At 33.2% G+C, this 23,732-nt stretch overlaps 3 protein-coding genes across 9 annotated transcripts in view; 2 read left to right on the top strand and 1 right to left on the bottom strand.

Annotated features, from left to right (window-relative positions):
• LOC125820277 (eukaryotic initiation factor 4A-2) overlaps positions 1–14,294 on the top strand; it is a 41,982-nt gene extending 27,688 nt beyond the window's left edge. Inside the window, exons 1-6 of one of the 7 annotated variants that reach the window (XM_049499718.1) lie at positions 2,469–2,603; positions 4,381–4,441; positions 4,639–4,681; positions 11,953–12,016; positions 12,105–12,535; positions 13,514–14,294. In XM_049499718.1, coding sequence (XP_049355675.1) covers positions 4,383–4,441; positions 4,639–4,681; positions 11,953–12,016; positions 12,105–12,535; positions 13,514–14,149 — 1,233 coding nt within the window. In that variant the 5' untranslated portion in view covers positions 2,469–2,603; positions 4,381–4,382 and the 3' untranslated portion in view covers positions 14,150–14,294. Of the gene's footprint in view, positions 1–2,456; positions 2,604–4,380; positions 4,442–4,638; positions 4,746–4,833; positions 5,265–6,382; positions 7,273–9,154; positions 9,334–11,717; positions 11,787–11,909; positions 12,017–12,104; positions 12,536–13,513 lie in introns of those variants that run through there. The other 6 variants (XM_049499715.1, XM_049499717.1, XM_049499720.1 and 3 more) reach the window with 6 other exon arrangements.
• Positions 14,295–15,942: 1,648 nt separating this feature from the next.
• On the bottom strand, positions 15,943–17,366 carry LOC125819970 (NDR1/HIN1-like protein 6). The gene has a single exon (XM_049499378.1). It carries the CDS (start codon positions 17,282–17,284, stop codon positions 16,451–16,453), a length of 834 nt encoding a protein of 277 aa, XP_049355335.1. The 5' UTR covers positions 17,285–17,366; the 3' UTR covers positions 15,943–16,450.
• A 3,371-nt stretch (positions 17,367–20,737) lies between these two features.
• Positions 20,738–22,209, top strand: LOC125820022 (abscisic acid receptor PYL2-like). The gene is made up of 2 exons (XM_049499439.1): positions 20,738–21,112; positions 21,857–22,209. Exons 1-2 carry the CDS (start codon positions 20,881–20,883, stop codon positions 22,195–22,197), a joined length of 573 nt encoding a protein of 190 aa, XP_049355396.1. The 5' UTR covers positions 20,738–20,880; the 3' UTR covers positions 22,198–22,209.
• The last annotated feature ends 1,523 nt before the right edge of the window (positions 22,210–23,732 follow it).

Below are 23,732 nucleotides of genomic sequence, written 5' to 3'. Positions count from 1 at the left end.
TGGTTATTTTCATCCTCTATATAAAGTCCATAAGAGCACACACTAATTCCTCACACAAATCAAATCATAAATCATAATCTTTGTTCCTTTCTTAAATACAGAAAGGGATTTCGATGAACAAAGTATTTTGCATTAGCACGATTTAGAGATTTGGAGAAGAAGTGCATCTCAAAAAATATATAATATTGTAGTCAGTCTATTTTAATGTAAGTATTAGTGACTGTTAAAAGCGGTAATTAATTAAGAAAGGTGACAGAAGAGAGTGAGCACACATGGTATTTTCTTACATTATAGTATATATGGATGTTTGAAGCTATGTGTGCTCACCCTCTATCTGTCACCTTCCGTTCTCTTTCTCCCTAATTAGCTATTACAAAGCTTTTACATTTGTATATATATATATACTTGTTCGTAGGGAAGCTTTAGAACAATGATAATAATATCTTTATATGATCTATTCACCAGGAATTAAACAAGAGAAATAAAATACCTAAAAACTTCTTTTATGTTAAGGAGATACAATAATTTTAATTTACGCATAAATTTTATTTTATTTACCTAATATATTTTTTGAATGAGCGGTATTTAATTGGACCTCTTTCATATATGTAGTTATGTTATGATCATAACGTTTAAATTTTGATGTTCTCACCATTTCCAACTTTCTTATCCATCCTATAGATTTTGATCCTTCTCAACCCTTAAAGAGAGAATTAATTATGGTGTCTACTTTTTTTTTTCATACTATGAGTACTCTACTTTTCAATTTTATGATTATAATTTTTTATCAGTATCAACTGTTTTTATCAAACCAATAAATAATAATATATGTTGAAATATACGCACATACATCTAATCATGATTTAATGATATATATTTTTACTTTATTAAATCATTTAATTATAAAAAGGTTGCATTATTTTGTTGTAAGCCACCCATATGAATTAGTATTTACTATTCTAATCCTTGTGTCTAAATAGAAAATTGTCTAGACGGATGACTAGTCAGAATTAGGCCCAATCTTCATCTTTACCTCTCAAAATTGATAGTTTTTAATTATTATCCTTTAGAACTGTTAGTTTAAAAAATAGCCAAAAATTCTCCAAATAGTAAAAAGCAAGACAAAAAATTCGCAACGTATAAGTTTAGTTAAAGTTATGCCTTGTATAAGTTTAATGACAAGTTAGGACATAAGTTCAGTGACATAAGCTATGCCCTAAAGTAAAACAAATTAGGTACAAAGCACAATTTATGTCCCCAAAACACAAATGCAGTGTCACAAGTTATATCTCAGAATATAAATTTAACGGCATAAATTATGCACTAAGTTAAAATAAAGTTATGCTTCAAGGCATAAGTGCAACCATACAAATTATGTCTTAAAGCAAAATAAATTAAGTTCAAGGCAAAAGTTACGCTCCAAAAGCAAAAATTCTCTAAAAGTTTTGCCATGTGAAACATATACTACATAACTTATACCCCAAAGCAAACACTCCTAAAAAAAAAAAGTTTGGCCGTGAGAAATTAGGTCATAATTACATATCTTTTGACCCACAAAATTTGTATTATATGAATAGAAAAATAAAAAATTAAAGATCACCATAAAATAAGAACAATCCGTGCAAAAACACTAATAATGAACTTCCACGTATGTGTGGGGAAAAAAAGTAAAAATTACATGAGGCATGTTTTCTTCTTCCTCCTTCATATCTTTGGCTCTTAAAGGTTGAACTATCAAAATTGGAAGTCAAGTTCTAAAATTTAATCAAACATCATACCAATGGGTCTTAGTTTAATTGTGGTTAGGTGACTAATAATTTTTGTGAAGTTTAAAATCTGAACTATTTAAACTAAAACTTCATACATTTTTTTTAAAAAAAAGAAGTTTCTTATATGATACTTGAGTCAAACTTCAATACGAGTTAAAAATTTTAGACGTAAAAAATTAAAATTTGACCTTCAGAGTTAAATTTGATAGAGTTTGAAATTTTTGATTGTTTTTTTAAATGGAATTTTTTTAAGATGACAATTTGTTCATTTTGTGTACTTTTAAAGTCTCATTGTCTATTTTTCCATTTTTTTTCTCCACTCCCTCTTCTCATCTTCCTTTTCAAGTCTGTTTTAAATTATTTAACTTGAGTTGAGTAATTTATTTTTAAAAAGTACTTTTTTGTCTTTAAATATAGACATAATATTTGTAGACATATCATTTTTTTAAAATTTTACTTAAAAATTACACTAAATATATTATTATTGTCATTGTCATCTCATCTTTTATGATAAACCTTTTTTTTCTTTTCAATTTCAATTTGTGGAATCCACGTTAGTGAATACAATTCCCCTATTGAAGCGGTCCAAATTTTCTAAAATACACTTACACCCCAAATTTTTCTTATAATATTCTTTTACCCCCCAAAAGTTTAAAAAAAGAACAAAAAAACCCACTCATAAAACTCATTCTACTTCAGATATTGTGGTTCCTCAACTCCGCGGCGTAGATCCGAGGAGTTTTTTTGGAAGAAGAAAAAAAAGCTGCAGTCTTTGAAAACCCTAATTCTCAAATCTTTCAGATCTTTCTTTAACAAACTTCAAATCGTTATCAAGTAGGTTACTCTTCTTATTCTTGTAACTTCCTCTTTTTTTCGATTTTTCTTGTATTTTGTAGATTTTTTATGTGTAAATTTTTGGTTGATTGAAAGGTTGTGTTTTTATGATTCATTGATGTTGAGTAGTGGTTTTGGTGAGTTGGGTGTTGATGGTTTTGCTGTTTTCTAATGTGGGTTGGTTTTGTTTTTTGTTTTAAATGATTGGAAAACGAGCGATCTAGTGATTCTTGTTTTATCTTTGTGTATTCAAGGATTCATATAGCACCCCCTCCAAGCTGTTGCAGTTGTAGATGAGTGGTGTGCTAAAGGGGTTAGCTTTGTAAAGATTAGAGGGGGTGGTAAGTTGGGATGCAGACGAGGAGACTGCAATTCCTCGATGTGCTCTGTGGAGCTGTGTTGTTGACATTTTTCTCGTTGTTTTGATGTATATTTAGAGCTATCTCAGCCCCATGAGTGATGTGTGTCTTAGAGGTGTGCTTAAGGAGTTAGCTTTACAAAGATTAGAGGGGGTGGTGAGTTGGGAGGTAGGTAGGCTAGGAGGCTATAATATCTTGATGTGCCTGTGTTGTTGACATTCTTTTGTTGTTTTGATGTTTATTTTCCACTCTCTCAGCTCCATGAGTGGTGTGTGTCTTAGTGGTGTGCTAAAGAAGTTAGCTTTTCAAAGATTGGAGGGAGTGGTGAGTTGGGAGGTAGGCAGGCTAGGAGACTATAATATCTTGATGTGCCTGTGTTGTTGACATTCTTTTTGTTGTTTTGATGTTTATTTTCCACTGTCTCAGCTCCATGAGTGATGTGTGTCTTAGTGGTGTGCTAAAGGAGTTAGCTTTGCAAAGATTGGAGGGAGTGGTGAGTTGGGAGGTAGGCAGGTGAGGAGACTATAATTCCTCGATGTGCCCTGTGTTATTTGGCATTCTTCCCATTGTTTTGATGTATATTATCCACTATCTCAGCTCCACGAGTAATGTGTGTCTGAGTGGTACTAAAGGAGTTAGCTTTTCAAAGATTAGAGGGGGTGGTGACTTGGGAGTCATGCAGGCAGGGAGACTATAATTCCTCGATGTTCCCTGTGTTGTTGACATTCTTCCTGATGTTTTGACATATATTTTCCACTATCTCAGCTCCATTAATAATGTGTCCGAGTGGTGTGCTAAAGGAGTTAGCTTTGCAAAGATTAGAGGGGGTGATAAGTTGGGAGGCAGGCAAGGAGACTATAATTCCTCGATGTGCCCCGTGGTATTGACATTCTTCCCGTTGTTTTGATTTATATTTTCCACTATCTCAGCTCCACTAGTAATGTGTGTCTGAGTGGTGTGCTAAAGGGGTTAGCTTTCCAAAGATAATAGGGGGGAGGGGGTGATAAGTTGGGAGGTAGACGAGGAGACTATAATTACTCAATGTGCCCTGTGCTGTTGACATTCTTACTGTTGTTTTGGGAGAGAGGATGCGTCTTGATTCTTGTTTATGACATCTATAATAATTGAAGAAAGAATGGATAATGCTATTTATACTTGATGAAACAAATTTTATGTGTGACTTTGTTGAAGTGTTTTGGGTCTTAACTAACTTACCTATTCACAGAGTTAAGCTTTGACCTTCACTTTTTATCATCTACAAAATGTTCAATGAATTGCCATATGACTGATAAGATTTATGATTTGTTAATAGAAAATTTTAGTTTCGAATAAATTAAATTTTTGCTTATACCAGTATCCCAAAACTATTTTGAGATTGAGGTGCAGTTAATTAATTAATTATTTAAAAATTCCTGCAGTCATGGCAGCAGAAGGTTCTCAGTTTGATGCTCGTCAATTTGATGCGAAAATGACAGAGCTGTAAGTTATCTCTTTCCATCATATATTGAGGTCATGTTAATCTGGCTGGAAAGCATCCTTGTCTCCCCATCCCCCCCCCCCCCCCCCTCCCTCTTTTTTTCCAATTTATTGATTTATCACTTTCTGCTGATATTTGGCGTCTAGCCTTAGCCATTGATTTGATTGACTTTTGTGATTGTTTGATATGCCAAAAACAGGCTTGGTACTGAACAACAGGAATTCTTCACATCATATGATGAGGTTCACGACAGTTTTGATGCCATGGGTTTGCAGGAAAATCTGCTGAGGGGCATCTATGCGTATGGTAAATTGACATCTCCTCCTAATTCTGGTTTCCTTTCCTCCATTCTAAATTTTACAGGGCACTGAACAGTGTTGTGAATTTCTTTAAGGTTTTGAGAAGCCATCTGCTATTCAGCAAAGGGGCATTGTTCCTTTTTGCAAGGGCCTTGATGTTATCCAGCAGGCACAATCTGGTACTGGAAAGACGGCAACTTTCTGCTCTGGAATTCTCCAGCAGCTTGATTACAGTTTAGTTGAGTGTCAGGCTCTGGTTCTTGCACCAACCCGCGAGCTTGCACAACAGATTGAGAAAGTTATGAGAGCACTTGGTGACTACCTCGGTGTGAAGGTTCATGCTTGTGTTGGCGGTACCAGTGTCCGTGAGGATCAGCGCATCCTTCAGAGCGGTGTTCATGTTGTGGTTGGTACTCCAGGCCGTGTCTTTGACATGTTGCGCAGGCAGTCTCTTCGCCCCGACCACATCAAGATGTTTGTTTTGGATGAAGCTGACGAAATGCTCTCTAGAGGTTTCAAGGATCAGGTTGCCCTTTTACTTAAATTTTTGCAGTTTATTTCTTAGTTCAGAGCAGGATTTGCCTTTATTTTCTGTCACTAAATGATGTTTCTGTGTTCGAAGGTTAATTAACATTTAACAATCTAGAAGTGGAGATTATTATCTCATTTTATCAACAAAATAAAAGAATTCACCCTTTCTATTTTTTATTATGTGAAGCAGAATTCAATTTTAAATGTGTGTATGTAGTTGATAGTGAACTAATAAAGCTAGGGCTAATTTGTTAGTGATATATTTCTCCCTCAAATTATCAATCAACAATTCCTCAGTCCTAAACTAGAGTTCAGCTCTATGGATTATCTTTATCCAGCTTGAAATCCGACCCTTTCAGGCCTAAGCTAAATAATCTGAAATCTAAAACAAGTTAAGAGGTTCTCTAAACTTCAAAGTTCCTCAAGTCTCACAGCTTATCTCTATAACTAGTACAAGATCTCCAACACTACTAGATCAAATGCAAGGGCGGCAACAATTAAGTGTTGACTCTCAACTAGTTGGCATTGCTATATGGATAAATTGCTTTCGTTGTTATTTATTCTTACTGAAGTTTGCATTTGTTTCTAGAGATCGTAAGTCTTCTGTGATATTTAGTCTTCCATGATATTTGAGGTTTACCTTTTTCGTTGCTACTGTTCAATCATCATAGTCCTGTGCTTATAGATCAAGATCATTTGAAAGTCAGATAAGCCCTTTTTTGATGTTATCTTATATGTGTAATATTTATATTCTCTGTCAAATGTGATCATGTCGAATATTGTCAAATCACATATGAGTGCACATCCGTAATCCTTTGCATAGACACGACACTAATTTTGTGGATATGTTTGGTCTTAAGAGGCCCAACATTCACCCTCATGGTCAAGTGCATTGCTTTCAAGATGTGTAGGTCTCTCTTTCTTTTATAATTTTCAATTTGCTTGACAATATATGCCGGTTATTGATCAGCTTGTTGGTGAACCCCCCTCCCCCCAAATTGTAGCTTTGATGTGCTCTAACCTCCTTCAACAATTGGTGCCACATCTTGGTGGTCTTTTCCTCCTTTGTTTTGATGATTTAGCTTGTCCCATGACACAATTATTATTTTCCAGATTTATGATATATTCCAGCTTTTGCCACCAAAAATCCAAGTGGGTGTTTTCTCTGCCACTATGCCACCAGAGGCTCTTGAGATTACTAGAAAGTTCATGAACAAGCCCGTGAGAATTCTCGTGAAGCGTGATGAGCTCACTCTTGAAGGTATTAAGCAGTTTTATGTCAATGTCGATAAGGAAGAGTGGAAGCTCGAAACACTTTGTGATCTTTACGAGACCTTGGCCATCACCCAGAGCGTCATCTTTGTTAACACTAGGCGAAAGGTTGACTGGCTCACTGATAAAATGCGTGGCCGTGATCACACAGTATCTGCAACTCACGGAGACATGGATCAGAACACTAGAGATATCATTATGAGGGAGTTCCGATCTGGCTCATCTCGTGTGCTTATCACAACCGATCTCCTTGCTCGTGGTATTGATGTCCAACAAGTCTCTCTTGTTATTAACTACGACCTGCCAACTCAACCAGAAAACTACCTGCATCGTATTGGTCGTAGTGGACGATTTGGAAGGAAGGGTGTTGCTATCAACTTTGTCACCAAGGATGACGAAAGGATGCTTTTTGACATACAGAAGTTTTACAACGTCGTAATTGAGGAGCTCCCAGCCAATGTTGCTGATCTCCTTTAAGGCGATTTTGGTATATTTTTTCTTAGATTTAGTTTCAGTTTGTACTAGACTTGGAATTAGGAAATGCTGGTACCATGGTTTGCCACAGCACCAGTTACTTTCCTGATTCAAATGAAACTTCTAGAGTCAACTTTTGCAAATTTTGTTTGGTTTGTCATTTTATATCTTAAAGCATCCAAATAACTTTGGATTTGGTATTGTTTGAATTGTTTAATTTATCTTTTTCCCTATGGAAGGTAAAGCTTTTAGTTGGATATCTGTTTTTCCCATTTTGATGCTATATTTCATATTTGTACTCCAGACTGTGGTTACATTCTTTAACATAGAAGGTGAAACATCTAACAACTATTGTTTCTTACCCAATCAATAAAGATTCAGATTTGAGTAGGTCCTCTAATATTTGCCTAACCAACAAGGATTCTTGTTGGATAGATCCTCTAATTGAAATCAATCAATTAAGATTCATGTTGGGTAGGTCATCTAATTGAGAAGCTAAAATTTGTCCAATCTATCAGGATTCATGCCAAGTCGGTCCGCTAACGCCTTATCTTCCTATTAATAAGCCACATCCTACTTCGACGTTTCCAATTTGCCATAGAGAAACTGCTTCCTGCGTCTGCAGCCGTTGCAACTAAACGAAGGAAGGAGGATTCATGTCAGATAAACCCTCTTATAAAGAAGGTAACATATCTATGAGCAAAAAAAAAAAAAAATCTCATAGACAGTGTTTTATTGATGTTAGTATGATGACATGGCCATCTATATGACCTTCTCAATTGTTCATGTTGAGCTATTATGGTCAGATTATATCAGTTAAGTTTCAAATTTCAATTAGTTGGGGTTGATAATATAAATCCACGCTATTCATACTTATTCCAATACTATTATAATACTTGGGACTGATACATGTAGAGGTAAACGTACAATGTATGAATTCAATATAACTCAATTATATATGAATGGAAATTTCACCTAAATAAGTACATATAATAAAACTATGAACTAGGTATCATTAATTAATTGTAGTATGTGACAAGTGAGGGGCTACTGAAACTCACAAACTTAAATCGTACAATAGTTCTCAATATTCATTTTCTTTAGTAGTTTAGATATATCGCTCATGATAAAGTAAATCTCATATTCAATTAAATTTCTGATTAGAAAACGAGAAAATTTCTACTATCATTGTCAGGCCAGCTAGGCCGTGAGCACATCTCAAAGAAGTAAGCCCCGGTAGGGGTCATCGTAGAATGAAGGGGATGGTGAAAATTATAAATGTCTTATTTCAAGATAATGACAAAAATAGTCCATTGTCTTTAATATTAAGTTCAAAATAGTCCCATATGTATCACTTGAGCAGTTTCAGTCCTTTTAAATTGTCAAAAGGGTGAAAGGACAAATATATCCCTGAACTATCGTAAATGGTATGCAGATACCCTCTGTCATACTTTTAGGACATTGGTGCTCCTGTCGTCCAAAAATTAGAGCATATATGCCCTTCACTCTAACGAATGACTAAATAGGGACATGTGACACAATCTTATCCGTCGATCTGATATTTAATAAATGTCGGATCGTTGGATAAGATTATGACACGTGCATGTACGTTAGTATAAAGGGTATATATGCTCTAGTTTTTGGACGGCAGGGGCACCAATGTCTCAAAAGTATGACGGAGGGTATCTGCATACCATTTACGATAATTCAGGGGTATATTTGTCCTTTTCCTCTTGTCAAAAAATGAGTAAATTTTTCAACCTCCATCAAATAATATTTACCAAAAACCTAATTATTAAATTTAATTATGATTTTTTTTATTAACCATAAATACCAAAAATCCCCGTCAAAGTCTTAGATATTGCAACATAAAAACGAAAAAGCAAAAAAATAACGATAATTACTCCTAAATTACGAAACCATATGAGTTCCCATTTAATATTTTCTACTTTCACAATATTAATTAAATTTAATAATAAAAATTTGACAAATATTTAATAAAGACCAAAAATATTTAATAAATTATGAAACTATTTTAAACTTATCACCAAATTATATTAGGTTAAGGGAAAATTTTTGAAACTTTTTCCTTTTTTTTTTTCCCAACTCAATTTACATAAGGATTTGGAAACATAAAAAGACAAAACATAACACAATCATAAAAACTCTCTCACACATATTGTCTTCCTGAACTCCGCGGCGTAGATCCGAGGAGTTTTTGGAAAAAAGCTGCAGTCTTTACAAACCCTAATTCTCAAAAATCCCCTTTTTCTCAAATCTTCAGATCTCTCTTTAACAATCTTCTTATTAGCTATAAGGTAACTCTCTTCTTTTTGCTGAACTTTTTTTGGTTTTTTGTTTTGTGTGTGGTTATTTTTTGTGTATTTTGCTGGATTCTTGTATCTGTTTGGTTTAGTTTAAATGGGTGTTTGAGTTTTTGAAGATTCATAGGTAAAGTTGTGATCTTTTTGCAGTTGGGGTTTGTGGGGTTGGATGTTCTTGGTTTTTTACTAATTTGGGTTGGTTTTGATTTGTGTGTTTTTGTTTTAGTTTAGATGGTGTTTGAGTTTTTGATGATTTATAAAGTAAAGTTGTGATTTTTATGCTGTTGGGTTTTGTGGGGTTGGATGTTCTTAGTTTTTACTTATTTGGTTTGGTTTTGATTTGTGTATGTTTGTTTTAGTTTAGATGGTATTTGAGTTCTTGATGATTCATAAAGTAAAGTGTGATTTTTATGCTGTTGGGTTTTGTGGTTTTTACTTATTTGGGTTGGTTTTGATTTGTACGGTGCTTGAGTTTTGATGTTTTGATTGGCGTAAAACAGTGATTTCTTCAGACAGTTTGGTATTGTGGGGTTTGATGTTCTTGGTCTTCACTAATTTGGGTTGGTTTTGATATGTATATGTTTGTTTTAGTTTAGATGGTGTTTGAGTTTTTGATGATTCATTGGTGTAAAGTTGTGATTTTTTTACAGTTGAGTTTTAGGGGGTTGGATGTTGTTGGTTTTTACTAATTTGGGTTGGGTTTGATTTGTGTATGTTTGTTTTAGTTAAGATGGTGTTTGAGTTTTTGATGATTCATAAAGTAATGATTTTTCAGACAGTTGGGTATTGTGGGTTTGATGTTCTTGCTCTTAACTAATTTGGGTTGGTTTTTATTTGTATCTGTTTGTGTTTGTTTTAGTTTAGATGGTGTTTGAGGTTTTGATGATTCATTGATGTGAAGTTGGGAATTTTTTCAGACAGTTTGGTATTGTGCGGTTTGATATTCTTGCTCTTTAACTAATTTGGGTTGGTTTTGATTTGTATCTGTTTGTGTTTGTTTTAGTTTGGTGTTTGAGGTTTTGATGATTCATTGGTATAAAGTAGTTTTTTTTTTAAAGATAGTTTGTGGGGTTCGATGGTCTTGCTCTTCGCTAATTTGGGGTGGTTTTGATTTATATGTTTGTTTTAGATTAGATGGTGTTTGAGTTTTTGATGTTTCATTGCCGTAAAGTACTGATTTTTCTACAGTTGGGTTTTGTGGCTCTTCACTAATTTGGGTTGGTTTTGATTTCTATATGTTTGTTTAGTTTAGATGGTGTTTGAGTTTTGGATGTTTTATTGGTGTAAAGTAATTTTTTTTTTCAAACAGTTTGGTTTTGTGAGGTTCAACGTTCTTGCTCTTCACTAATTTGGGTTGGTTTTGATTTGTATATGTTGTTTAAATAATGGTCTTTGAGTTTAAAGTAGTGATTTTCTGCAGTTGGGTTTTGTGTAGTTCAACGTTCTTGGTCTTGATTAATTTGGGTTGGTTTTGATTTTTATGTGTTTTCATAATTTCTTCCTTCACCATCAGAAATATGGTGTTTTGAGTTTTTGATGTTTCATCGGCATAAAGTAGTGATTTTCAGACAATTTGGTATTGTGGAGTTCGACCTTTTTTTGCTCTTCTATAGTTTGGATTGTATCTGATCTGTATATGTTTGTTTTAGTTTAGATGGTGTTTGAGTTTTTGATGATTCATCTGCGGCAAGTAGTGATTTTTTCAGACAGTTGGGTTTTGTGGGGTTCACGTGCTTGCTCTTCACTATTTTCAGTTGGTTTTGATTTGTATGTCTGTTTTAGCATCTCCTCCAACACTTACTCATTCTCGTCCGTTGTCACCTTGACCCTGTGTCAAGTAGCTATAGAAATAGGGTTGAGCTGTATGGCAAGTAGTCAAACAGTTATTTCTATCTGCTTTCTGCTCCTTTTACTTCTTCAGGAAAGAAAAAGAAAAAGGAGAAATGATGTATATTGTCTCTTGTGCATGCCCTCATGAATAAAGGAAGAACAGATAATGTTATTGATATGTGGTGAATAAATTTTATTTGTGAAGTGTTTTGGGCCTTAAACTACCTTTTGTTATATCTTATATGCCATGGAGTTATGTTTTGACCTTCCCTTGTTGTGATAAGATTTGTTATTTTTTATTTGAGAATTCTAGTTTTGATAAGTAGTTATTGGTACTTGGTGAATAAACTTTTTTATATGTCACGGAGTTAAGCTTCAACCTTCACTTTTTATCATCTACAAAATCTTCTGATAAGATCTGTTATTCACTAATTGAAAAAAGTAATCTTAAAAGAAAACTAAAATTTGCTTACACCAGTATACCAGAACTAGTTTGAGATTGAGGCATAATTAATTGATTTATCTGTTTTTTTGTTAAATTCCTGCAGTATGGCAGGCTCTGCACCAGAAGGTTCTCAGTTTGATGCTCGTCAATTCGATGCGAAAATGACGGAGCTGTAAGTTATCTCTTCTCCCTCCTGTACTGAGGTTATTGATCATCACTTTCTGCTGATATTTTGCCTCTAGCCTTTGCCATTGATTTGATTGACTTTTGTGGTTGTTTGATATGCCAAAAACAGACTTGGTACTGAACAACAAGAATTTTTCACATCATATGATGAGGTTTATGACAGTTTTGATGCCATGGGTTTGCAAGAAAACCTTCTGAGAGGCATCTATGCCTATGGTAAATTGACATCTCCTTATAATTCTGGTTTCCTTTCCTCCGTTCTCAGATTTTACAGGCACTGAACAGTGTTTTGAATTTCTTGAAGGTTTTGAGAAGCCATCAGCTATTCAGCAAAGGGGCATCGTTCCCTTTTGCAAGGGCCTTGATGTTATCCAGCAGGCACAATCTGGAACTGGAAAGACAGCAACTTTCTGCTCTGGAGTTCTCCAGCAACTTGATTACAGTTTAGTTGAATGTCAGGCTCTTGTTCTTGCACCAACCCGTGAGCTGGCACAACAGATTGAGAAGGTTATGCGTGCACTCGGTGACTATCTGGGCGTGAAGGTTCATGCTTGTGTTGGGGGTACCAGTGTCCGTGAAGATCAGCGTATCCTTCAGAGTGGTGTTCATGTAGTGGTTGGTACTCCAGGCCGTGTCTTTGACATGTTGCGCAGACAGTCTCTTCGCCCCGACCACATCAAGATGTTTGTTTTGGATGAAGCTGATGAAATGCTCTCCAGAGGTTTCAAGGATCAGGTCTCCCTTTTACTTAAATTTTTGCCGTTTTATTCTGTTAGTTCAATGCAGGATGTGCCTTTTTATTTGTTTTACTCTGTTATGTTTCTGTGTTCGAAGGTTAACACATTAGAAGTGGATTATTGCCTGACTTTTCATCACTTCTGAATTATAATTAACCTTCCCTTTTTTGATAAAGTAAACTGGATTACTTTTTAAATGTGTTTACTTATGAGTTGTTGGCGAACTAATAAAGTGATGGCTGATTTGTTAGTAATATGAGAAACAATCAACTTCTTCTCAGTTATATGGACTCTCTAGAATTCAAAGGTCTTAAGTCTCATATCTCATCTTTAACTAGTCCCAAACACTAGATCGGATGTTAATAAAACAACTAATTTTGACTCTCAGCTAGTTGATAGATATTGCTGTATGAATCTTCTGCTTTCATTGTGTTTTATTATCATTAAGTCTTCTGGGATAATTTATCTTCCATGAAATTTTAGATCTACTTGTTTCCCTTCTGCCACATTTCAATCATCGTAGTCAGGTGCCTATTGTCCAGGACACTTCAAGGTTTGCGCAAGACATGAGAAAATTATCTCTGGCAACTTGTTTGAAGTGGTGTTTTATTTTTGTGCTATTTATATTCTCTGTCAAATGTGAACATGTTTAATCTTGTCAAATCATAAATGAGTGCACATATGAAATCCTCTGCATATCAACGATCCACTCATTTTGAGGATATGTCTGGTCTTAAGAGGCCCAAGATTCATCCTTGTGGCCAAGTCTGCATTGATTTCAAATGTGTAGGTCTTACTCTTTCTTTTATAACGTTCAATTGGCTTGAAAATATATGCTGGTTAGTGATCCGCTTGTTGGTGAATACCCCCCAATTGCAGCCTTGATGTTTTCTAACGTCCTTTAGCAACTGCTGGTCTTTCCCTTCTTTGTTTTTATGATTTGGCCTGTTCCGTTGACACAATTTCTATTTTCCAGATTTATGATATATTCCAGCTTTTGCCACCAAAAATCCAAGTGGGTGTTTTCTCTGCCACTATGCCACCAGAGGCTCTTGAGATTACTAGAAAGTTCATGAACAAGCCTGTGAGAATTCTTGTGAAGCGTGATGAGCTCACTCTTGAAGGTATTAAGCAATTCTATGTCAACGTCGATAAGGAAGAGTGGAAGCTCGAAACACTCTGTGATCTTTACGAGACCTTGGCCATCACCCAGAGTGTCATCTTTGTTAACACCAGGCGAAAGGTTGATTGGCTCACTGATAAAATGCGTGGCCGTGATCACACAGTATCTGCAACTCACGGAGACATGGATCAGAACACTAGAGATATCATTATGAGGGAGTTCCGATCTGGCTCATCTCGTGTGCTTATCACAACCGATCTCCTTGCTCGTGGTATTGATGTCCAACAAGTCTCCCTTGTTATTAACTACGATCTGCCTACTCAACCAGAAAACTATCTGCATCGTATTGGTCGTAGTGGACGATTTGGAAGGAAGGGTGTTGCAATCAACTTTGTTACCAAGGATGACGAAAGGATGCTTTTTGACATTCAAAAGTTTTACAACGTCGTAATCGAGGAGCTCCCAGCCAATGTTGCTGATCTCCTTTGAGGTGATTTTGGCTCTGTGAGGGGAATTGTTCCTTTCCTACTGGAAGTAGTCTAATATATTTATTCAGAGTGAACAACTGCAAATTTTGTCTGGTTTTTGTTATTTTGTTTTTGGAAGTGTCCAAATAACTTTGGATTTGGTTGTTTGAATTTTGTTTATTTGAACTATTTTTCTATGGACGTTAGGCTTTTAGTTCTATTTTCTAATGTTGGTGCCATATTTATGCCCCACTATTTCTTGCCCAATCAATCAAGATTCATGTAGGGTAGGTCCTCCAAGATTTGTCCAACTAATCATGATTCATGCTGAGTAGGCTCTCTAATCGAGAAATACGAGAAGCAAATTGTTGTGTGGATGAATTAATATCTATACCTAAGTCGAGGTAGATCTTGTGTCACTCCAGCTAGTCGTATGAAACTTGCACATACCTATCACTTTTGGAAAGGTTTGAAATCCTTGCTTCATGTAGGGTCCAAAAATTTGAACATACCCATTTTTTTGTTACGACTTGTTAGTTGTTTTTCAACATTTCTTGCTTGAATTGTTGACCATTACTCGACCTCACATGGGAGGTTCCGCGTGGAGTGATTCTCCCTCTAAAAAGTCTACATGATATTCCTTTGATCAAGTAGATCCTCTAATATAGAAAGTAAAACTTGCTCAACTAATTAGGATTCATACTAGGTAGATCCTTTAATATGAAAGGTAAAAACTTCTTCAAATCGTTGTTTCTTGCCTAATCAATCAATTAGACTTCATGTCGTGTAGGTCCTTCAAGATTTGCCCAACCAACAAGGATTCATGTTGGGTAGGTCCTTTAATTGAGATCAACCAACTAAGATTCATGCATGTAAGGTCCCCTAATCGAGAAGGTAAAACTTGTCTAACCAATCAAGATTCATGCTGGGTAGACTCTCCCTTTTAAAGAAGGTAATACGTTTCTAAATAAAAATGTCCATGCAACAACTTATGTTGTGTTTGGGTAGATCCTTCTCTTGTAAAGAAGGTAATATGTCTCTGAATAAAAATGGAGAAATCTCATCTATGCAACAACTCTTAACAATGCCTATACTCAATGTTGTGTTTGAGTTGATGATATGAATTTCTCATAATTGACTCCACTCCATTCAAACTTGCTCCAATGCTATTATAATGTTTTTGAGTGATGCATGTAAATGCAAATATACGACGTATGAATTCAACATAACTCAATCGTATATGTGTTAAAAAAATTCACTAAATACATACATATAATAAACTATATAAACTCGATAACATAAATTGGTTGGGGCTTTTGTGGCAGAAATTTTAAATTTTGAATTTGCCTATTAAATACAAAGCTATGTGTAAATGAGGAAATAATTAAGACTTGATTGAGATCTACAATGAAATTATCTAGAGAGTAATTTTTTTAGTACTTACGAATTATTATTGTCAGATTGATAACAAAGTATCTTATTATAATAAGATAATTATATATAATTGTACTATATCATCAACAAATCTAATGTATCCCATAATTAGAGTTTGGAAATGTTAGAGTGTATGTTAATCTTACGTATACCTTAAGAAGATAAAGATTTTTGAGATAGACTCTTGATTTAAAGAATGCAATACCAACAAGCTGAAATAACAAGAAGACAAAACGAATAACCAAGGCTAAAGAAACAATAATAAAAGTCTAAGAATACAAAAAAAAATAACAAGAATAAAATCAATACTTGGGAAACATAATACAAATTTACATAAATATAATTATTAAGTCACATCAAAGAAGAATTATTAAGAATATATCAAACTCTTTTTTTTTTGTTTGCTTTTTGGTACATTAAAATTATATCAAACTCTATATTTCACCAAAAAAAATCTACATAACACCATTTTCTCCCTCCATTTGCCTTATCTCTACTACATAATAGTATAATATTATGAATAAATTGCAAAAATCAAGCAAATAATTGATAAATAAAAATAAAAACAACGAAAAAAGAGTTAAGAATCAAAAACTACATTTAACTATCTCAATTTTTTGAATTTTCTATCCAAATTATCACGTGTTTACTTTTTCTACCTGAATTATTACCAATTATTTATCAAAACATACATCAACTATAACTATTCACATTTTCTACCTGAGTTTTTACGGTGTTAAGGTAGAAAAAAGTGAATGCATTATGATTAACGTGTGATTCGATAAATATTTGATCATACTTCAGATAAAAAAAACTTCCACACCCAATAAATAATTCACCGAGATAATTTAGGTGCGTTTTTCACCCTTCACTCACCCTAAAAAATGAATTAGAAGGTCCATTTTAAGATCTTCATGCGTAAATCAGCCTTACATTTAGCATTTGTAGTTGAAGCCACCGCCGGAGTTTTCCCCGTCGGAATTCTTCCATGGATTCCGTCACAAGTAACTCTGATCCCGACTTCCTTACTTTTCAGTTTATCCATTTTCGCCAACACCATTGTATCCAACAAGATCTTCATCGGTAATCCATTTTTTCTCCTCAGATCTGATTTCAAAGATGAAATTGAATCCGCATCGAGCACTTGAGACGCCATTGATAGAGTTGAGTGAATGATCGTGATGTTATTTGGACCGCTGCTGAATCCTGTGAACGATCCATTAGCTAGTAGAACTGAATTCGAGTTCACGGTTAAGGAAATAGGATCGTAGTTGTAAATCAGCTTTTTGTTAGGGTTTTTAGTGGAGAGTGTGAGATTGAGCTTAACGGTGAGGTGTGTAGTGTCGTCGGAGGTAGTAGTGAGTTTGAATTGGATGATTTTGAGTGAGGAGACGGAGAATGCCGGAGGTTTTGGGCGGAATAGGAAGTAGAAACCGGCGCCGGCGATTGCGGCGAGGAGGAGGACGGTGCAGATGAGGAGGAGTGACCAGAAACAGCAGAAGCAGAAGCACCGACGGCAGGTGCAACGGCGGCGGTTGTGTCGGTGGTAGGCAGTTGGAGTTGGTCGGTAAGGGATGCGATTCGGATTGTACATTTGGTTCTTCGCCGCCGGAGGAGGAAATTGCGGCGGTTTTGCGGCGGCTTTGGGATTGACGCCAGCCCCAGCGGCAATATTGGTGGCATTGCCATTTGGCTTAGCTGAAGGGTGAACTCTGTCAGCCATTTTTGGAGAGAAAAAATGAGCTTAGATTTGGCAGAAGAAAAATAGAATTTATATTTCTGTCGTTTCACAAAGGTGTTTGACTAATGTCGGTGGATTCGGTGAATTCTATTATGCTCGCTCAGATTTTTCAAAAATATTATCGAGATGCGTATCATATAGATGTCAGAATATTTTGTAAACTTTGAATAACATAGGAACTTGTCAATCTCAATAGAAGATTGAGCCCGTTTGGATTGACTTAAAAGTTGGTCAAATCTACTTTTAAATAAGTTTTTTACTTCTAAAGTGTTTGACAAATATAAAAAATAACTTAAAATAAGTTACGAAGTGTTTGACAAGGTAAAAAATGACTTAAAATAAGTCAGAAATCAAAAGTAGATCTCTCCCTACTTTTTTATTTTTTAACTATTTTTTATTTAAAAACTACTTTTTTTTAAGTCAATTCAAACGGGCGATAGTTAAGTACTGTCTTATTTTTTTACGAATTAGACTTGGTAGTAGTTTAACGTTCTATACATGTTTCGCCTTTGTACCAATAGTATTAGCAGTTTTGTGAGTTGTGATTTATGTTACTTTCCATTGTGTTTTAATAAATGTATTATTTTGTTATATGATGTGTTCTCTAGTACTTGTTATATGTATTATATGTTACTTAGATATGCGTTACATTATGTTTTTTATGATTGATTTATATTGATGGACTTTTAAAATTCGTTCATGCTACTCGGATTTTAAAAAAATACATGTTATATAGATTCTGAAATATTTAGAGAGCTAGAGTAACATAGGAATTAGTCCATCTCAATAAAAGATTTTGTAGATAATTAAGTGTTGTCTTACTTTCTTACAATTAAGGTTCGGGGTGGTTTGACGGTTTGTACCTATTTCTTCTTAGTATCAATATTATTAGTAGTTTTGTGAGTTGTGATTTATATTATATTGCATCTGATTATGTTTTAATTACTACATTACTTTGTTATGTAATGCTTTTTCTAGTACTTGTTATAGATACTTATGTATGTTACTTGATATGTGTTGCGTTCTATCGAAATGAAATGTGAGTAAAATTTATGTACTTTCTATCTTTACCGACCTCATTATGTAAAATTATACTAAATATGTTGTTTGTAGGCAAACATATTCGTGTATATTGATAAGTTATAGCAAATATCTTATAAAAACTAGTTGTTGTGCACATAAATTGATGCCAACACCATGATTGAAGAATTTTTGTCGTTCTGTCTTTCGCACGGAAGTCTGTCTGTCTTCATTCCAATCATCGTAGTTCGATCGATCAACTACGCCCATCCATTCTAACAAAGAAAAAAGTGTTTGTCTAACACCTTAGCATTTGATGAAATAAATATAATCTTTTCGCTTTCAATTATAAATTTTTAGTTTTAATATCCTAAAATAAAATAAAAATAGATAAGTTTTTTTTTGTACATACTTCAGTATTTATGTAATAGATTAATCAAGTCAAATATCAAATATGATAGTTAAAACCAATTATCAATCGAGCCATTAATTACCAAACAACAAATGATTAAATAAATTATAAATAATAAAATAAAATAACTCTTAAATATAGAAAAATGCCAACTTTTTTTTAACAAATTGATAAGGAAAGAATAAATAAAACAAATAAAGTAGAGTAACTTGGTTAATACAAAAGGAGTATGAAAATTTGTGAAGTATAGGCAAAGCAAGCGTCAAAGTCTCTCTTCTTAGTTTTTCCTTCATTTGTTCCAAGTACTTATAAATTTTAAAATTTAAATTTTATAAATTTATTTTAAAAGATTTTTTATGTTGAATTAAGATGTTTTTAAAGTTATAAACTCATATTTGGTAGTTATTGTATTCGTCATGAATTTTTATGCAAAAATATATATATGTATGTAAAAATACTAGATTTGGATGAATCTGATACTAATACTTTATGTTCGCCTTTATTTGAGAGGGCGGAGGGGTGAGAGTGAGGATAATTTATGACTTTTATATTAAAATATGATTAGATGATAATAAGTTAAAATTTAGTAATAGAAAAGTATGTAGTACAATAAATTCTACCAAAAATGTAGTACAATAATAATTATGTGCATATATTTATTAGGTTGATTTGAATATTAATAAAATTTAGTAATAGAAAAGTATGTAGTACAATAATAACCGATCTCCTTGCTCGTGGTATTGATGTCCAGCAAGTACCCCTTGTTATTAATTTTGTCCACCGAAACTTGGATAGATGGAAAGAAATCACCTATTAATATTTTGCCTTCGCTAAATTTTGAACTTTGAATCGGAGACTTAGTGGTTCTTTTATTGACCACTGAGCCATACTCGTGATTCTTCCTAGTGTATGTGTTCTTGTATACATAAGCTTTCTTAAGTTAGAGAAAAGAGAGCATGTTTGAACTATGAAGTGAAGAAAGAAACATGAACTTGAATATTGTAGAAACAAAATTCCAATTCATTGAAAAATAACAAGAAATTTCTAAGACTCCTCAAAAATACCACGGAGTATGTGTCAAATCTTCCAAAATAGCTACTCCTTATACTTGGAGGATCAAATATGGATGCAATATCATTTTTGAAAGGTTCTAACCTATATCTTTGATTGGTGCAACATTACTCGACCATTTTGATCTGTCCAAATTCAACCTAACTTGCTAATTTGACACCCCTAACATCATAGTTTCACATATGTCTCCAAGTCCTAACCTAGAACTCTAGTTGGTCTGCGCGATGAGATAAGCAAGAATATTCATGAGATTATTTTATCTCACCTTCTATATGAGATAGTAATACCACTATTTCAATACAAATAGTGAGATATAAATCTCCGATTTTCCTAATATCTCAAATTAAATATGAAATAAAATTAATTTATTTCAAAATTATTATCCTTATCTCACGTACCAAATAACGGTCCAAGAAAAAGTTGTGGGTAGGGTTGAATGCTGCAAAGTTGAGTTTTGATCATGCGAATGTGTTAAACTTTGTCACATGATCCTCGAATATACAGCTTTGCTATGTTTGCTGTTTTTTCTTTTTTTTTTTCCTCGATAATCGATATTTGTTTCGTATTTTAATATAATTTAAATTTACGCCGCATATATAAAAGCTCAATTAATTTTAAAAAATGTACTTTACCAGCAAATTATATCCAATCCATATTGTATAAACTCGAAGTTTCTGATTAAAAATTTAAAAATCGAATTAATTTTTTAAATAGTTACTCGATAATAATTATTATCTCAGAAAGTCACCAAACTTTATTTGTGACATAAAAATCACTCAATTAATATTAATTATCATAAAGTCGGTTAATTATTATTATTTCACCTATAAAATTACGCTTGCTTCATGCACGAAACTGCCTACGAAACTCTTATAAATAAAGCCAAACAACCCATGCCCACATGTATTTTCCCTCTCACAAAAAGAAAGCCTATAACTTCTCTTCCTATCTCCCAAAAACCAAAAGAAGGATAAAACAATTTGGCATTTTTTTCTCCATTTTCAATCAATTAAATTTGTGATTTTTTTTCTCTTCAAGAACACTCACCTCGTCGATTCTTTCCCGTGTTCCTTAAATGGATGGTGATGGCCAATTATTAGTTCCACAAGGGCTAACACAAGAAGAATTTGCAGAATTGGAGCCCTTGATTCGAAATTACCATACCTTTGAGGATTTACCAAACACTTGTACTTCTCTTGTGACACAGCGCATAGACGCGCCTGTCGATGTTGTGTGGCCATTCGTCCGTCGTTTTGATAATCCCGAGAAGTATAAGCACTTCATCAAAAGTTGCAGGATCGTGTCAGGTGTGTAATTACTTCATCTAAAAGTTTAAATTGACATTAGTACAACACATATATTATTATAAGTGATTATTTTGTCACGTACACTATACTTCAATATACCTAGACTTGTTCTAGTGGTTAAAGTAAATACTACTATTGATCTTCTCGATGAAAAAAAATATCTCACATATGAATATTATTCATTTTCCTTGTTCAAATTAAACACATAAAATTTGTCCAAAAATGTCGTAGTGATAATATACTTGAATTATCTTTTATTAATAATATCAAAAGTTCGTTTTTAATTTGTTTAATTTAATCAAAATAAAAGCTTTCATTTCTCTTTCTGCTTTTTGATTTTATGTTTACCATTTTGTTGAACTAAAAGAAAAGAAGCTTTCAAGTATTTCACAATGCATTTTTATATTGTGATTTTAGTTGTTTCGACGAATCTATCTAAATTACCAGCACTTCTCTGATCGATAAAAGTTGCATTTTTATATAATAATCGAATTGTAGCGGGTAATCAATCTTTGTAAAAAGTTAAATTCAAAATAAGTAGCGGAGCCACATGTACTTAACACTTCTTCGTCAAAAAATTTACATTATGACGTAGCTAGGTAATTTTATTTGACGGATATTTTATCCCAAATAAAAATAATATATATATATATATATATTGACATATCTTGACTTCTTTGTGAATTTATTTCTTTATATTTTGATCTTTCTTAGTAAAAATTCTGACTCCGTCACTCGATACAGGTGATGGCGGAGTTGGCAGCATAAGAGAAGTCACAGTTGTGTCAGGAATACCTGCATCTACAAGTACAGAACGTCTAGAGATATTAGATGATGAAAAACATATTTTAAGTTTTCGAGTTGTTGGAGGTGAACATAGATTGACAAATTATAAATCAGTAACATCAATTAATGAATTCAACAAAAATGGAAAAATTTATTCTATAGTTTTGGAATCATATATTGTTGATATTCCAGAAGGGAATACTGGTGAAGATACAAAAATGTTTACCGATACTGTTGTGAAATTGAATCTACAAAAACTTGCTTTAGTGGCAATGTCTGCTATGCATGGGCACGAATAATTAATCGTGATGAAAGGATGATTCAGGATTTGAATTTGATCGTTTTGTTGGTTTTTTAGATTAATAAGTATGGTGTTTGGGGTGAAATGTGCTTCCTTTCATCAGGACATGTATCGAATAAGATTTGACAATTTTTATGTAGTACGTACGTACAATTGTATGCAGTTATGTAATCGTGAGTTTGGTTTTTGAAATGTTTGTTACTTTTAATTTTTGAAATATATATATATATATATATATATATGTTTCGTGTGCAAAATATATGTATGTTTGTATCCGACTCAAAATTCTTTAGCGGTATTTTGGCAATATCTCTTACATTTTATGTTTACGAATATGATTTGTGTATATTACTTTCTTAAAATTTTATTTACAAAATAATACTGAATATGTTATTGTCGTTATTTTCTATAATAAAGAAAAAAGGAGCCTAACTTTATATATGAATGAAAAGCTGGCAAAATGCCTTGTCAATGTTTGTGTATACTCCAACCTTAAAGGGGAGAAATTATTGTTGAACTACTCTATTACTTTTTGAATAAATGTGAGGGGGGGAAAAGGAGAGAAATAATTTGTTTTTTAAATACAAACAAAAAAAGGGATAAACATTAGTATTGTTACCATTGAGAAACTTGTGACTTACACCTTGTAACATGTGATATTAAATTTGCTTTATTAGTCACTTATTTTCTTCTAGTTTATACCTTGTTTGAAATTTGACAAGAAGAAAATAAATTTGCTTTATTAGTCACTTATTTTCTTCTAGTTTATACCTTGTTTGAAATTTGACTAGAAGAAAATAATTTTTAAAAAAAATATATATACACTCTTTTTCGAAATTAAAAGAGAGCAATTTGAAAATATATACATATATATGTATATTATTTTTTGAAATTATCAAATATTCGTGTTTTTTACTGGGTCCACCTCTACCTTTGATAAGGTTATACAATAGCTCAAGGAGAAATATGATCGATAACATAGAAAGGGTTTAAAACTAATGTAAGGATCATCTTACAATAGAAGAGACATGTATTATCATATGCTACTCTAATATAAGTGTAGTAATTTTAGCTTTTAATGTGTTTGAAAGTCTTTGATCAAACGAGTATTTTTATAAAAAGCTTAGATGAATTTAATTTCATTCGTCAACCGACAAAACAAAGACTAATTAATGCAACAAATTGTAAGAGCATCATTAAAGATCAGGCCCATGCTATTTTGGACTTGTCATTTGTGACTTTGAGTTTAGAAAGGAAAAATTACAATCTAATATTTTTGGGCCATCTAATTTACAAAATAGAATATAATATATGTTGTATATTAAATATGCACATCCTATACTTATAAGATATATATATATCTATACACATATATAATTGAAATGTATAAATAGTATATACTATGATCATGTTAATAAACGAAATGGTTCGAGTATACATTTAGGGGTCGTTTGGCAGAGTGTATAAGAATAATGTTAAATAAAGTGTATTAGTAATGCATATATTAGTTATGCTTGCATTAATTATACATAG

Source organism: Solanum verrucosum, unplaced genomic scaffold (genome assembly GCF_900185275.1).
Source record: "Solanum verrucosum unplaced genomic scaffold, falcon-dt-bn FXZP01000229.1, whole genome shotgun sequence".
Lineage (NCBI taxonomy): Eukaryota > Viridiplantae > Streptophyta > Magnoliopsida > Solanales > Solanaceae > Solanum > Solanum verrucosum.
This window is presented reverse-complemented; position numbering and strand designations above follow the sequence as displayed.